This window comes from Schistocerca nitens, chromosome 2 (genome assembly GCF_023898315.1).
Source record: "Schistocerca nitens isolate TAMUIC-IGC-003100 chromosome 2, iqSchNite1.1, whole genome shotgun sequence".
Lineage (NCBI taxonomy): Eukaryota > Metazoa > Arthropoda > Insecta > Orthoptera > Acrididae > Schistocerca > Schistocerca nitens.
In genome coordinates, this window is record NC_064615.1 from 4,127,198 (window position 1) to 4,142,612 (window position 15,415).

General features: G+C 39.1%; 1 protein-coding gene across 2 annotated transcripts in view; it reads left to right on the top strand.

Annotated features, from left to right (window-relative positions):
- Positions 1-15,415, top strand: part of LOC126235666 (ATP-binding cassette subfamily C member 4-like) — a 297,379-nt gene that overhangs the window by 214,964 nt on the left and 67,000 nt on the right. For both annotated transcript variants that reach the window (XR_007544798.1, XM_049944389.1), the window contains exons 10-12: positions 513-799; positions 12,046-12,229; positions 13,984-14,136. Coding sequence is in view for 1 of the 2 variants with exons in the window: in XM_049944389.1 (XP_049800346.1) it covers positions 513-799; positions 12,046-12,229; positions 13,984-14,136 (624 nt within the window). In the remaining variant the exon portion in view is untranslated. The remainder of the gene's footprint in view (positions 1-512; positions 800-12,045; positions 12,230-13,983; positions 14,137-15,415) is intronic.

The window sequence follows — 15,415 nt, forward strand, 5'->3', positions numbered from 1 at the left end:
TTCCTCTGTATCAGATTCCACTGATGATGGGTTATAAACCTGAAAACTAGTTTTGGAAAATAAAACATTTGTTGTGCAGCTCATGGTGTATAGATAATGTCATTTAATAAATATCTGAAAGCTGTGAAGCATCAAGCATTCAATATTTTTATGCCAAAAAAATGCGTAACAGTAATACACGAGAAACTAAAAAAAACCTTAATCTTATTTCATGAGGTTTATTAAAAACATCTATTGTAATGCCATTTCTCCTATCTCATGATAGTCTCAGTTACGTACTCTGAGTTCCATAAATTACATATGAATGTTGTTGTTGTATATATTTATCTTCATAAACAGCAACAAATTGTTTTAAATGTTATGTATATTGTTAAGATTTTCTCCAGTGAACTGAGTTTGCTGTAGTAAGGAGCTATAAATTAAATTTGTTCTTTTTTTGTTTTATTAAGCTTCTTAATCAATAATAACTGTCAGTTATTCTATATAAATAGGCTCTAATATTTTTATTCTAGAGCTCTCTGCTTCATGCAGTTCTTGGTGAACTTCCAATTACTGGCGGTTCAATAAGTGCTGATGAGAAGATTTCATATGCGTCCCAAGATCCATGGTTGTTTGTTGGGTCTGTACGGCAAAATATTTTGTTTGGACAACCATATGATTCAAAAAAGTATCGTGAAGTCGTAAGAGCGTGTGCACTTACAAGAGATTTTGAACTTTTTCCCCATGGTGATAAAACAATTGTTGGAGAAAGAGGTGTAGCTCTGAGCGGTGGTCAGAGAGCAAGAATAAACCTTGCACGGTGAGTTGTTATCGTTTAATTCTGAAATTGTGTTAATTAGTTGTAAAACTATTACAGTGTGGTGGGTTTATGTAGCTTTGTCATTTTGGTAAATCTTAGTTTAACACACTTGTATTTGTAGTATTTTCTTTTGGCTCACAAGAATGTAAATGCAGTACTCCTCCTCCTCCTCCTCCTCCTCCTCCTCCTCCGTCCACCACCACCACTACCGTCTTCTACTCCCTTGCAATTGCAGCTTAAAGTTGCACGTGAGGTATGTGACCTTTGATTAACCCACTAAACATATATAATGCTGATTGGTTGCTAATAACAGATCTTTGGTGTTCCATAAAACTGTTGTATTGAATCTAAACTCATTATTACGCATTCCGAGCATGGCCCATGTAAGCTAGCTAGCTCCATCCCTCCATCCATCCATCCATCCATCCATCCATTGTCCTCATTAAACAGTGACCAGTCAAAGTAATCAAGAAGCAGTTTTTTTAGATTAGAGAGGAACAAAGATTACAATAAACTTTAAAGTTTACTCAACTTGTCATGTATAGATAGGAGTCTGATACTTGAGGCTGAAAATCTAACGTAGTCCTGATGATTGGTTTGAACTAAATAAATTAGAAGATTGTTGTTTTAGAATTTTTTTAATGTAAATATATTTTCCATTGCTTTTCTCACATTTTAGTGTATCATACAATATTTCAATTTTTCACATTAAGCAAAATTACATTGTTCGCACCTATTATACAAAATACATCCGATAGATCAGAGGCAATCTTAAGATTCTCTCTCTCTGCAGAAGTAACAATATTCCAAAGGGTTTACAGTTTTTCTTAACGAATGAATTCCTACAAGTTTTCATTATGTTATTAATTTTGATTATTACTTCATAAATGAATCCAGAAATAAACATAGTAAACAGTACAGGATTGGGTAATTAATTACAGAAATTTTAAGTGTGCAAATAATTTGTAATTTCAAATGTTTCTGAAAAAACTAATTTTAACTGCACATTCAAAACTAGTACTTATTGATTATAATATTGGAACTTAAATATTTTGTAAAGTAATTCTTTTTCATAAATTTTAGCTTGAAAGACAGCATACTGTGTCTAGAATTATAAGAAAGTTTCCAGGAAAACAACTGAGATAATATTGACATGTCCAAAATTCGAAAAATAATACTGATATTGGCAACTACTGTTGAGGAAAAATATTGCTAGAGGAGGGTGTCCTATTACACTCGTCATCAGACAGTCTGTTAGAAAATATATACATCATGAGCACAAAAACACTTCACGGGCCACACAGTAAGACAAAACAAGTGACAAACAAATTTACAGAATGCATACCGGTGTACATAATTAGAAAGTAGCGTTAGCAGTGACGTACAGTGCATGAGATTTCACAGAGAAAACAGTCCAGTACTATTGTTGAACATGAAAACTAAAGTGAACAGTTCGTGATAACCAGAGCAAAGTAAACAGAATGCTTGCCAGATAGCGTGCCAAACTTGGTGCTCCAAACAATGTCAAATATGAGAAAATTTACACTAAGTAACAAAAAGGCTACCAGTAGCCATGAGAGACACTGAATACGGTCAGAATTCAGTGTTAATGGGGACAACCCATATAGTACAGTAAAATACATACAACTACTTCATAGTAACTACTCCTTTTTTTCACTCCATTTTAGTTCTCTACATCTTTCATTTGCTGATCTGTTTATTTTTCGCTGTCCTCTTCCCTCCTTTATGTGCAATGCATTTAGCTTTTCACACTCAAATCGTGCATGCTATTTAGCAGCAATCTCTGTCTTGCATATTACTCTGTCTTCCTCCTTTAAGTTACGTTTTCAAATCTAGTCTGGTCCAGTCCTCAACAGTCTTGAAACCACAGTAGAAACGACAATGAAAAATACACCACATTGTTGAGCATCTCAAAGAATTTATTTATTTATCATCAGTACACCTCTATATGTGAACCATTTGTAGCACAAAGAATATAGAGTCTATATTCAATTTCTTGCCAGTTTCTATGTGACATTTCCTCTATTATTGTTGCAATTGCATTAGCGATAAGATATCACAATGTAGGAATATCGTCCACTTGAGTTGCATACTCGTGGTCCTTCATGAATCCCCACATTAAGAAATCAAGCGACGTAATGTCAGGTGAACATGATGGCCAGGCAGTGGGTCCTCTGCATCCGATCCAACTATTGGGAAATGTCCTACCCAGGAACTTGGGAACATCTGTTAACCAATGTGGCAGAACTCCATCTTGTTGAAAAATGATGTTGGGTTTCAAGTATTGTATATGAGCGTAGACAAACTGCTCCAACATGACCAGATACAAAGACCCATTCACTGTTTGTTCCGCAAAGAAAAATGGTCCAACAATCCTGTCGTCCATTAGTCTGCACCAGACGTTTAGTTTAGGGCTATGACGAACATGTTCGATGGCAACGTCCGGATTTTGCAAACCCCAAATCAGAACATTGTGCCTATTAACCCTTCCAGATATAGGAAAGGTTGCCTCATTTGAGAACAAACATCTTTCGAGGAAGCTGACATCCTTATCAATACGCTGCAGCATATCCACAGCAAATTGTTGTCTGTGTGGTTTGTCATTTGGCGTCAGATGTTGCAGAATTTGCACTTTATAAGCACACATATGAAGATGCTGGTGAACTATATGATCCAATGTTGATAGTTACATCAAGTGGCCTAGATGCTTGACAAACTGACTTACACTGGCTTCTGAGAAACGTTTGTCTGATGTACTCCACTGACTCTTCTGAAACTCCGTAACATGCACTGCCAGAATGTTTCAGAACACTTCCTGTTCCCAGAAATTTCCTATACCATTCCTAAATTGTTTTCACATCACATAGATCACATTCGTACACACAATTTTTTTATTTTTATTTATTTATTGATTTATTTAACCTGACAAGATTAGGGCCATCAGGCCCTCTTACATCTAACCAGGCATTCTACTTATTTTACATTCATATGTTTTAGTAGGCATGTTAAACTACACCTAGTACAAAAAGTTAAATAAACAATTACAAAGGCACACTTGGAAAAATACATACATATAGAGTTTATATTAATAGATAAGTACTGTTATAATTCGACATTATGAAAGAGACAGATTTTAGATAGGAGTGCTAGCAGCAGGAAGTATGAGGGACACTGATGGTGAAGGGAGGAGAAGAATAGAGACATTATGTAACATCATTAAGGAAATATAAAGCAAAATAAGATTGAGTGGTTATTAAAGATAGATGAAGAGGAAGAAGAGAAAGGAGCAAGATACACTAGCTTTGCTATTTGACAGAGGAGAGAATTGGCCTTGTGCATTAATTTTGTGGAAAACACTATGAGGATGATAGTAGGAAATGCTTCAGCTTGTTCTTAAAAACAGCAGGGGATTGAATTTTGTGCAAGATAAATGGCAGTTTGTTCCAGAGGCGGACAGCGGCAACTGAGAAGGAGTTTGCAAAAGTTTTTTGTTTTGTGATGGCATGAAAGGTGTTTAATCCCTGAAGCAAGATAGTGGGGTGCTTGCGCAATGAGGAGTCGGTGAAGTAGACATGGTGTGGTAGTCATGAAATTTGTCCGGCCACAGCCACCCTAGCTGAGAGTATGAAGCACTAACATGATCATATCGGTGAGTGTTGCAGGTGTAACGCACACAGGCATTCATAGTTGGTTCTAGCTGTCAGTTGTTTTCACTACTCATGCCTCGTTGAATTACATCACAATGGTGGAGGTTCAGTAGAACGAGTGCTTGCACGAGCTGGCATTTCAAGTCCTGTGGAAATACGTTCCGAAACTTTTTGAGAGCATAGAGAAAAATGGACATCTTCCGGCACACTGCGACTGTATTCTCCGCCGAGTTGAGATGCTCATCCAAAGTTACACCCAAGTTCTTAACTGTTTTCTGATACGGTATTGGAATATTGTCGAGCAGAATAGGAGGCAGCTGTTTGCGGAAATCTGAACTTATTAATTTCTGATGTGCTATTAAGATTACTTGTCTTTTTTGCATTTAGTTTAAGCCCCAGGTTTTTCGTCCATGTCACTACTGAAGACAGATCATCATTCATCTGAGCGATTGCAGTGTTTATATCTTTGGGTCTGACGCTTAGGTAGAGCTGGAGGTCATCAGCATAGAAATAATATTTACAGGAGGACAGAACTGATGAAATATTGTTGACATTTAAAGAAAACAAAAGTGGTCCTAACACTGATACTTGTGGCACTCCCGAGGAGACATGTTTCCAGGAAGATTTTTCATTTCTGCAGACAACACATTGCTGTCGGTCTTTTAAGTAGCTTGCAAACCATCTCATTGCACTATCTGAGAAATTAAGCTGTTGCAGTTTTCTGAGCAATATGTCAGAGTTAACAGTATCAAAAACTTTGCTAAAATCTAGTAGCGTCAATATTGGTGCCTTTCGGCTGTCGATGGCATATTTCAGGTCATCAGTTATTTTAATTATAGCAGTGTTTGTGCTGTGATGTTTATGGAAACTGGATTGAAATTTGTCATATAGGCTGAATTCATACAGGTGTTCAGTGATTTTATATATATTAAAGTGCTTTGAAAACAGCAGGCAGTATACTAATTGGTCGGTAGTCACTAGGCAGTTGCGGGTTTTCGATCTTAGGGATGGGTCAAATTATGCTTCTTTTCCATGCAGTGGGGTATATTCCGTTCATGAGGGAAAAATTAAGTATGTCAGTTAAGACAGGTACTAAGATATCGGCAACATTCTTAATCATGGTTATACCGATACTGTCATTGCCTATCGCGCTAGAAGAGATTCTCACTATTGCTTTTCTTGACGTATTTATTGTTACGTGTTTTAGGTGGAATGTATCGTTGTTAGTTATGCAGTTAGGGGATTCTTGTGGACGGTAATTATCAGCTGTGTGGGTATTCAGAGGTGCAGAGAAGAATTCATTTAATTTGTCAGCTGAGACATGGAAAGCTGTTTCCAATTTTACCTTTCCAACCCCCAAGCTACGTAGGTTCTTCCATTGAGTCGTGGGCGTCAGATCGCTGCATACAAGGGAGCAAGGGTGGCTGATTTTAGCATTGTGAATGCATTATTTCACTCTGTTCTGTAGCTTTCTATATTCTTCGAAACACTCGGGTTTCGGATCTGCCTTGAAACGCCTGTGGGCAGCATCCCTATTATTAATCATTTTACGTAATTCAGCTGTCGGCCATGGAGCAGGAGATTTTTTTATGCGGATTGTGTGTACAGGTGCACGTTTGTCATAGAGGGCAGTGAGTTTATCACAAAGTTCATTAATTTTGCCATCTATTGTAGGTTCTCTGATTATTTGATGCCATGAGATTTCTGAGCAATCGGCTGTTAGTGTCAAGCCAATACGTTTCATGTTCCTACAAGTTATGTAACGCGATTTGATCCTTGGGGGCTGCTCAGAGTAGGCCAGGAATATTACATCATGTGCTGAGAGGCCAGGGGCCGATGTTTGACCAACATCTCTTACTTTGTCAGTCTCTTTCGTTGCAATTACGTCTATAAGAGTATGACTGTGCACCATATGGTGTGTAGGTTGTAATGGAAGAATGTTCGTGCTATTGCAGCTAAAAAATCATCTTAGGTTCATTGTGGAGGGAGTCTCTCTTAGCAGGTCTGTGTTAGTCACCCATTACGATGACACGTTGTATTAACACTGAAGTGAATGTAATTCCGACTGAAAGGAACTCATTGAGCTTATTTTTGGCAGCTTGTACAAGACACCAATCAAGAACTTCAGACTTTGTATATTTATTTCAGTGAACATGAATTCAGCCTCTTTTTCTTCAGCAGGGTTTGACGTACATAAGACTTTCGCTTTGAGATCTGTTCGTATATATGCGCCGACCCCGCCACCTCGCTTTTTTGATCTGTCTGCCCTAAGAAATAGAGATGAATAGATGCAGAGGATATGTGTAGTTTCAACCATGTTTCAGATAAGAGGATTACATGGTAGTTTAGTTGGTTGAAGAGGAAGCTACATTGTTCGTAATGTGCAGGTAAAGACTGGATGTTGCAGTGCGCTACTAAAAGCTCTGACGGGTTCCGCTGGGCAGCTTGGAGTAGGGTGGCAGACTGATTTGTCCCTTTGTTAGGCACTACCTGCCGCAGGGGGCACTGGCCGGTGCTTCTGCCAAGTGACATAACACAGGGGTGTCAGAGATTTTGCGCGCCCTGTTTGTGACTCCGCGAGTGCCGAAAGAAAGGCGATCGCAAGAGATTTCCTGAGGTTGCAGGGGTATAGAAAATGGAGCAGTGGTATTCGGTGCAATGAGAATATGACCAAAACAGTGAGCGGCTGTGTGTCACTGTGTATCCTCTGTCGTAAGAGGTGAAATGTAATTAGTGTGGAAATAAGGAAAGGGAGAGTGATTTAAAAGGCCGATGCTTCCAGCTGAAAGAAGTAAGCTTAATAACTAATAGATTATCGTAGGAAGCTAGAATTGAATTGAAATTTACTAAAGTGATACTGATTCTGATTATCGTAGGAAGCTTCAATTAGATTGAAATTTAGTAAAGTGATACTGATTCTGATTATCGTAGGAAGCTTCAATTAGATTGAAATTTAGTAAAGTGATACTGATTCTGATTATCGTAGGAAGCTTCAATTAGATTGAAATTTAGTAAAGTGATGCTGATAGTGATTTTTGTTATGAACAATTTAAACCGAAGAGATGGGTGAATAATGAACTAAGGGAGACACTAATAATTGCAGTGGTACTATTACAGAATGAAAGAGAATAAACTGAGCAAATAAAAAAAAATTAGCAGTAACTAAAATTAAGTAAACGTTAGAACTACAGGTACAAAAAATAATACAAAGTTCATACAAGTACAAAAATAATTAGTTAAAGGTACAAATATGGGGATAATTAAAAAGTTAATACAATTACAAGACAGTATATCTGAGTATAGGGATGTTACAATTTGCAAATGGTGTTAAGTTTGCACTTTCGGCTCTAGTAGCTTCACTTAATACTATTCAGTTCTGTCATGTTTGTGACTGTCTTCTTTCCAGCTGCTGTCTTAATGATTACTCTGCCATCCTGAGTCCACACATTCTGAAGACCGAAATGGGATATGGCACTGTTTAAAATTTTTAGCTGTTCATGTGTCAGATTTTCCCTTATTGTAAGCCCTGTCCTTGCTAACCTCTTCTTCTGGGTAAAGATCTCCGCCATTTTTCGGTATGGGACAAATTTAACTACTATTGGGACGAGGTTTGGTGGCACCTGGTAGTTTTCATCCCACCTGATGCCTCCTGTCAATGTCTGCCTTATTCACTCCAACGCCTAATTTTTCACATGCAACCTGTATAAGCAGTTTGTCTGTGTCTTCTTCCTTATTTTCTGCTACTCCAAACAGTCATAGACTATTTCACCTTTGGTACTGTACTAGCTTGTCTGTTGCGGCAGGTAGTTTTTCTAACTCTCGAGCCTTTTTCTCGTATTCAGATACAGATTTTTTTAATGCTGTAATTTTGGCAGTATTGGCCTCAACAGTTTCACGCATTTTGGCCAATTCTGCTGCCGTTACTGTATCTGATATAGTGTCTGCTATCAGATCAAGATTGTCTTTGCGATAAAGCGCAGCGCTTACCTCAGAGCGGACCAGCTCCGCTATACCGGGAGCCGCGGCCGCACCTTCCGCCAAGAGCAGGCCCACCGCACCTGCTGCTTCCCCACTGCTGGACGCGTTGCTGTAGACTCTCCTGTTTACCATTTTCTCCAGCGTAGATATTTGTAGAACACAGGAAAAAAATAGCACTACTGCACAGAACACTTGTTTACACAATTTCCACTGGTACTAAACAACACCACCTGCGAGAGCACCTTCGAATTCAACTAAATTTTGCGAGCTGAACTTAACACGTGTTACACCTGCAGCCGCCATCTTCATAACCTAACAATGATGATTTATTTGCACAGTAATCGGCAATTTTGATTTTGCAAACCACACTACTGCTTGTGTATACTGCTTGTGTATGCTGCTGTGGAGTCACCATTTTCACTTCATGCGACCGTGCTGCACTCTGGTGACAATACTTGGCACTTCTGACATTGGACTACAAATTCTTTGGGATGCTCTACACTGTAGTGCATTTTTCATCATCATATCTACTGTGGTTTTTCTCTCCTGGGTTCTTGAAATCAGGGAGGTTTGAGTGGGACACCCTGTATATTTTTTAACAGATTGTCTGATGATGGGCCACGCATGAAACAAGTAGTAGAATGTTTGGATTCAATACAACATTTCTATGGAACACACAAGATCTTCTATTAGCAATAAATCAGCATTGTATATGTTTATTGGACTAACAACTCTTTCTTCTGAAATGTAAAATCTAAGTACCGTTGCACACAATACAAGTATATTTGTATATTATCCACTTTCTTACTTGCAGCCCTATTGTTTCATTCTTTATGTAGCAGTTTTGTTTTTCATTCATTGACTTCTAAAAATAATTGAAATCTGTTATCAAGTGTCTAAATGTCTACTGTCACATCAATTGCTTTGTTATATTCATGTCTATCGTGTGTGTCTATTGTACTGAAACTTTATTTTGAACATTTTAAATAATGAAAATTCAGTTCTGTTGAGCAACATATCAGAAACACAAGCAAACTTTCATTTCCTAATAAATGCAGCGAGCAGGAATAATATCGTTAATATAAGACTAACATACCAAGTTCAACATTGGTCTAATCACAAAACACATTTCAGTCAGTGCTTATATAAACTATCTGTGGGACTTCAGGAGGTGGTGGGAGACTGAAAAGATAAGGTATGGGAGATTTGTTTTTGTACAAGGTTGGGAGGATAGCTACGGTCAGTGAGAGCTTCAGTGAGACCATTGGTATATTTAGAGAGGGACTGCTCGTCACTACAGATGCAACTACCATGGGTGGCTAGGCTGTACGGAAGGGACCTCTTGGTACGGAATGGGTGTAGACTGTCGAAGTGGAGGTATTGCTAATGGTTACTAGGTTTGATATGGACAGATGTACTGACATAGCCATCTCTGAGGTGGTCAACATCTATGAAGGTGGCTTGTTGGGTTCAGTAGGACCAGTTGAAGCAAACGGGGGTGAAGTTGTTGAGGTTCTGGTGGAATGTGGATAGGCTGTTCTCAACTTCAATCCAGATAGCAAAGATGTCATCAATGAATCTGAACCAGGTAAGGGGTTTAGGATCCTGGGTTTTTAGGAAGGATTCCGTTCTCCGAACCTACACAGTATACTCGTACATCCTTACACAACCCCTGCTCCCAATCCCTTACCTCATGCCTCATACCCCTGTAATAGACCTAGATGCAAGACCTGTCCCATACATCCTCCTACCACCACCTACTCCAGTCTAGTCACTAATATGACCTATCCCATCAAAGGCAGGGCTACCTGTGAAACCAATCATGTGATTTACAAGCTAAGCTGCAACCTCTGTGCTGCATTCTATGTAGGGATGACAACCAACAAGCTGTCTGTCAACATGAATGGCCACTGACAAACTGTGGCCAAGAACATGTGGACCACCCTGTTGCTGAACACACTGCCATACATGATATCCCTCATGTCAAGGACTGCTTCACAGCCTGTGCCATATGGATCCTTCCCAACAACACCAGCTTTTCTGAATTGCACAGGTGGTAACTTTCCCTGCAACACATCCTAGGTTCCCATAACCCTCCTGGCCTCAACCTTCGTTAGTCACTGTCCTCACCCATCCAGCCCACTCCCTGTTCCCATTCCAGCACTACTCAGCCGTCATTTCACCGCCACACCCAGTCTTTAATTTCTTTTTATTTCTCTCCTGTTTGCTACTTACCCTCCCCACCCCCCACCCCACCCCACCCTCCCCACCTTCTCTTCTGCCCTCCGTCTAAACTGCAGCACTTCAGTCCACCACCCCCACCATACTATCCCTCCCCCTCCCTGCCCCAGCCTCCTCCTTACCCCCATCCAGCCGCCACTCCCATCATGCACTGGTGCTGCTGCTCGCAGTGTGGTTTCAGTTGTCAGACTGCAGACGTGTGTGCAAGTTGTTTGCATGAGTTTGTGTGTGTATGTGTGTCTTTTGCTGACAAAGGCCTTAGTGGCCGAAAACTATAATTGTGTGAATATTTTTGTTGTGCCTATCGCGACTCAGCATCTCCACTATATACCGAGTAGCAACTTCCCGTCATTTTTCTAAAAATAGTTCACATATTGCAGAACATCACTGAAATGGTGTTCCTGTGGCACTAGATTATGTGATCTGGTGGTATGACTGTACAGAACTTCATTGAATAAGCACAGTGCAGGAGATAAACTGTAACTGTTCTCATGCAACTCAGCCAGTTGGGTTCCACATGGGGAAGGAAATGTGTTCGTTCACTCAGTTTCCAGTGCATAAGCACAATGGAATGCGTGTGGTTGTAGCCTTGGTGGTACAGTTAATTATCTTAATTATCTGGGTAATTTGATCTGACTCACTGAAGTCAATAGGATCAAAAGGTTGTGCCACATTGATTTGTTGCAAGTGTTCCCCTGTGTTGCCGACACTTCTGGGAGGAGAAACATAATGACGCTCACTTTTCACCTCACAAATAATCTGCTCTGTATCTTTCATCACACCTTTTAATCCACTAAAAAGAGTACGTGGTTGGGTGAAAGGTCACAGTAATATTGTCCAGTTTCATGGTCCATTGTTCAGTGGGAACATAGTGTTGTACGTTACCACTGTAGGGATAATTCAGCATGCTTGTTGCACGTCAACAGAGTGGGGAAGTTGTACTTGGACAAGTAGGTGCAAAAACATTTCGATACTATTATAGCAAAATTAAAACAAAATTGCTGGCAAAAATGTCACACGGGTAAATACAAGTGAATGTAAGCCTGTTACAATGAACAGACTGAACAAATGACTTAAAAGGAAAGGTATAACAATAAAATTTTGGTTTCTTTTCTCTGCTATTGGATGCAACATGGACCTTAATGAGTTGTTGTTCCCACAGACTATTATAGCACTGTTATCATATAATTTCTTTTCCAAACGTAAGAAATATTGCTCATAAATTGTCAATCAAAGGTAGAAAAAATTAGTGCGTGGTAACGTGTTGACAATGTAATATGAACCATCCATGAAAATAGTGTCACTGACATTTGTCTGTTGAAGTCTACACTTAAATTACAAATTATCTTTCTATTGCAGTGCCGTTTATCGAAATGCAGACTTGTACCTTTTGGATGATCCACTTTCTGCTGTAGACACCCATGTTGGTAAACAACTTTATGAAGACTGCATCAATGGTTACTTATGCACAAAGACAAGAATCTTGGTTACCCACCAATTGCAGTACCTTAAGGATGCAGATCACATTATAATCCTAAACAATGTAAGGAAATTCAGGTATAAAACCTAATCAAACTCAAAATCATATTCTTAAATATCTGGAGTAGACTAAAGTTAAAACTGTGTGAGATGGTCCTGTCAAAAAGTAAATACTTAATAACAACTTGAAGTCTTTGATTTGTTTCTGAAAAGTGACAAAATGAATTAGAATTAGGTAATATCAAATTACCAGTAGTTGAAGCAACATAAATCAAAACACTATAAAGAAAATTTACACTGAAATGACAAGTGATGGGATACCTCCCAACAGCGTGTCGAACTTCCTTTTGTTCGGTGTAATGCAGCAATTCTATGTGGCTCGGACTCGACAAGTCATTGGAAGTCCCCTGCAGAAACATTCAGCCATGCTGCCTCTATAGCCACCCATAATTGTGGAAGTGATGCCAGTGCAGGATTTTCTGCACGAACTAACCTCTCAATTATGTCCCGTGAAAGTCCGATGCAATAAAAGTTGGGTGATCTGGATGGCCAAATCATTTGATCAAATTGTTCTGGATGTTCTTCAAACCAGTTGCGAACAATAGTGATCTGCTGACATGATGCTTTGTCACCCATAAAAATTAATCACTGTTTGGGAGCACAAAGCCCATAATGGCTGCAAATAGTCTGAGTAGTCGAACATAGCCATTTCCTGTCAATGACAGGTTCAGATGGACCAGAGGACCCAGACCATTCCATGTAAACAGAGCTCGCACCATTATGGAGTCACCAACAGCTTGCGGTGTGTCTTGTTGACAACTTGCATCAGTGGCTTCAGGGTCTGCACTACTCTAACCCTACCATCAGCTATTACCAGCTGAAAACGGGACTGATCTGACCAGGCCATAATATTGTAGTTGTCTAGGGTCCAACCGATACGGTTGCAAGCCCAGGAGAGGCACTGCAGGCAATATCGTGCTGCTAGCAGAAGCACTTAATCAGTCATCTGCTGCCATACCCCATTAATGCCAAATTTTGCTTCAGTGTCCTAATGGATACGTTCGTTGTATGTCCCACCTTTGTTTCTTCTGTTACTTCATGCAGGGTTACTTGTGTATTAGCATTGATAATTCTACACAAACACTGCTGCTCTTGCTCAATAGATGAAGGCATGGCCACTGTGTTATCCTTGGTGAGAGGTAATGCCTGAAATTTGGTATTTTTTGGCACAATCCTGACACCTTGGATCTCAGAATGTTTATTTCCCTAACTATTTCTGAAATGGAATGTCCCATGTGTTCCATCTCCAACTACAGTTCTGCGTTCCAGGTCTGTTAATTCCCATCATGCAGCCATAATCGTGTTGGAAACCTCTTCACATGAATCACCCGAGTACAAATGAGAGCTCAACAGAGGCAGTGCCCTTTGACACCTGGTGTACACGATGCTACTGCCATCTATGTATGTGCGTATCACTGTCCCATGACTTTCATCACCTCATTGTACAGCAGAGCATAGACTACTTACCTTTTTAAAAATCCTTTTGGTTTTGGTTCAGATGTCATAAAGTAATGATGAAAATCATAGTCATCAACAAAATCGTTCCAATTTTATGTCAAGGAACAAACAGTACATCAGACTATGCAAAATGTTTGTATAGTTTGGCTTCAAATGATAAGACATAGAATTGTTTGCCTAAATGAATTACAGATCCTCATAAATCAGCTGCATTATGTTATTTTCGGTGGTGCGTCAGTACATTAGCAGTAGTTCTGTGGTAAACATGTTCACTTAAATTAGTTTCTCCAATTTTCACAGGGTAAAATAGAAGACCAGGGCACATTTAGTGAACTTACTCTCAGCAAGAAGAATTTTGCAAATATGCTGGCTAACAACCAGGAAGAGACAAAGGAAGCAATTAAATCATCACGAGAGGCGCTGAGACAGCAGCTGTCGATTACTTCAACATTTGTAAGAATGCAGTGTAAATAGAAAATAAGATATATTACAATTCAACCACAAACAGAGGAAACACATGAATTGGCACACACATACAGAAATATGATCCAGTTCTAAACAGCAGCTTTGGGTGACATGAATATTGAGCACACTTCTGTGTGTTGTTCCCATGGGGGCATCAAAGATACAGTAATTATAACAACAGCTTGTGTATAAGCTTAGAAGTAGTAGTTCTTCCTGTGCTGGAGATGTTTTGGATAAAATATGATGATATGACACAATGCAAAGTTTCTCCAATTAGTCACTATTGGTGAAAGTAGATAATAGGTTAGCAGAAAATATAACATAACAATAAAAACAATTATTGACTAAATAATTTAATTGGATAAATAAAAAATACACTCACCAAGCAGCAGCAAAACACACACACAAAGGAGCCACTGGCTCTGAAAACTTAACAATTAAAACTGTCTTTTAAGTGTGTGTGTTCTGTTCTGCCTCCACTTGACGAGTAAATGTAATATGTACCATGAACTCGTGTGACATTGTAGAATTTCCTAAATATTTACTATTAACACACAGTTTCAAATTTTGAAATTAATGATTTAAAGTGCTGCTTCTTCCATGTAAAAGTGTTTGTTAGTTATTGGCATATTCCGAAGATCAAAGTTGTGACATCTCATGAGGACATGGAATGGATGGATGCAGATCACACACACACACACACACACACACACACACACACACACACACACACACACACACACACACACAGAGACAGAGACAGAGAGAGAGAGAGAGAGAGAGAGATTGGTTGATTTGAGTTTGAAGTTATTTTTACTATCCATCAAACTCTTTACATTACTGGGCAGGTAGTCAGATGTGTTTATTGGTTAATACCTCACACCTTTCTGTGTCAGACTAATGGAGAATAATGTATGGTTAAATAATTTTTCCAGCTAGTATTATATTTATATTTATAAATGCTACTCTTTACAGGATGTCATTGATTGTGGACAATTAACTTAATGAGGCTGTTGTCAGTATGCCAAACTGTTTGACGAGCTGAATGCAAGGTTTTGAAGTAGTCGCTACATATTTTCCTTGTTACACACTTCTGTGCTACATATTTCCCCTTGATGAAGAGTCACACCAGAATGTGAGGCCATAAGACATTATTGAATGATAATGGGAAAAGTAAGCCACTGTTTTGACATTTTGACATCATCATAATCTCCAGAATCTGATTAAATCCATGATGCCGAAGTTACAGAGCCGAGATGTTTGAGAT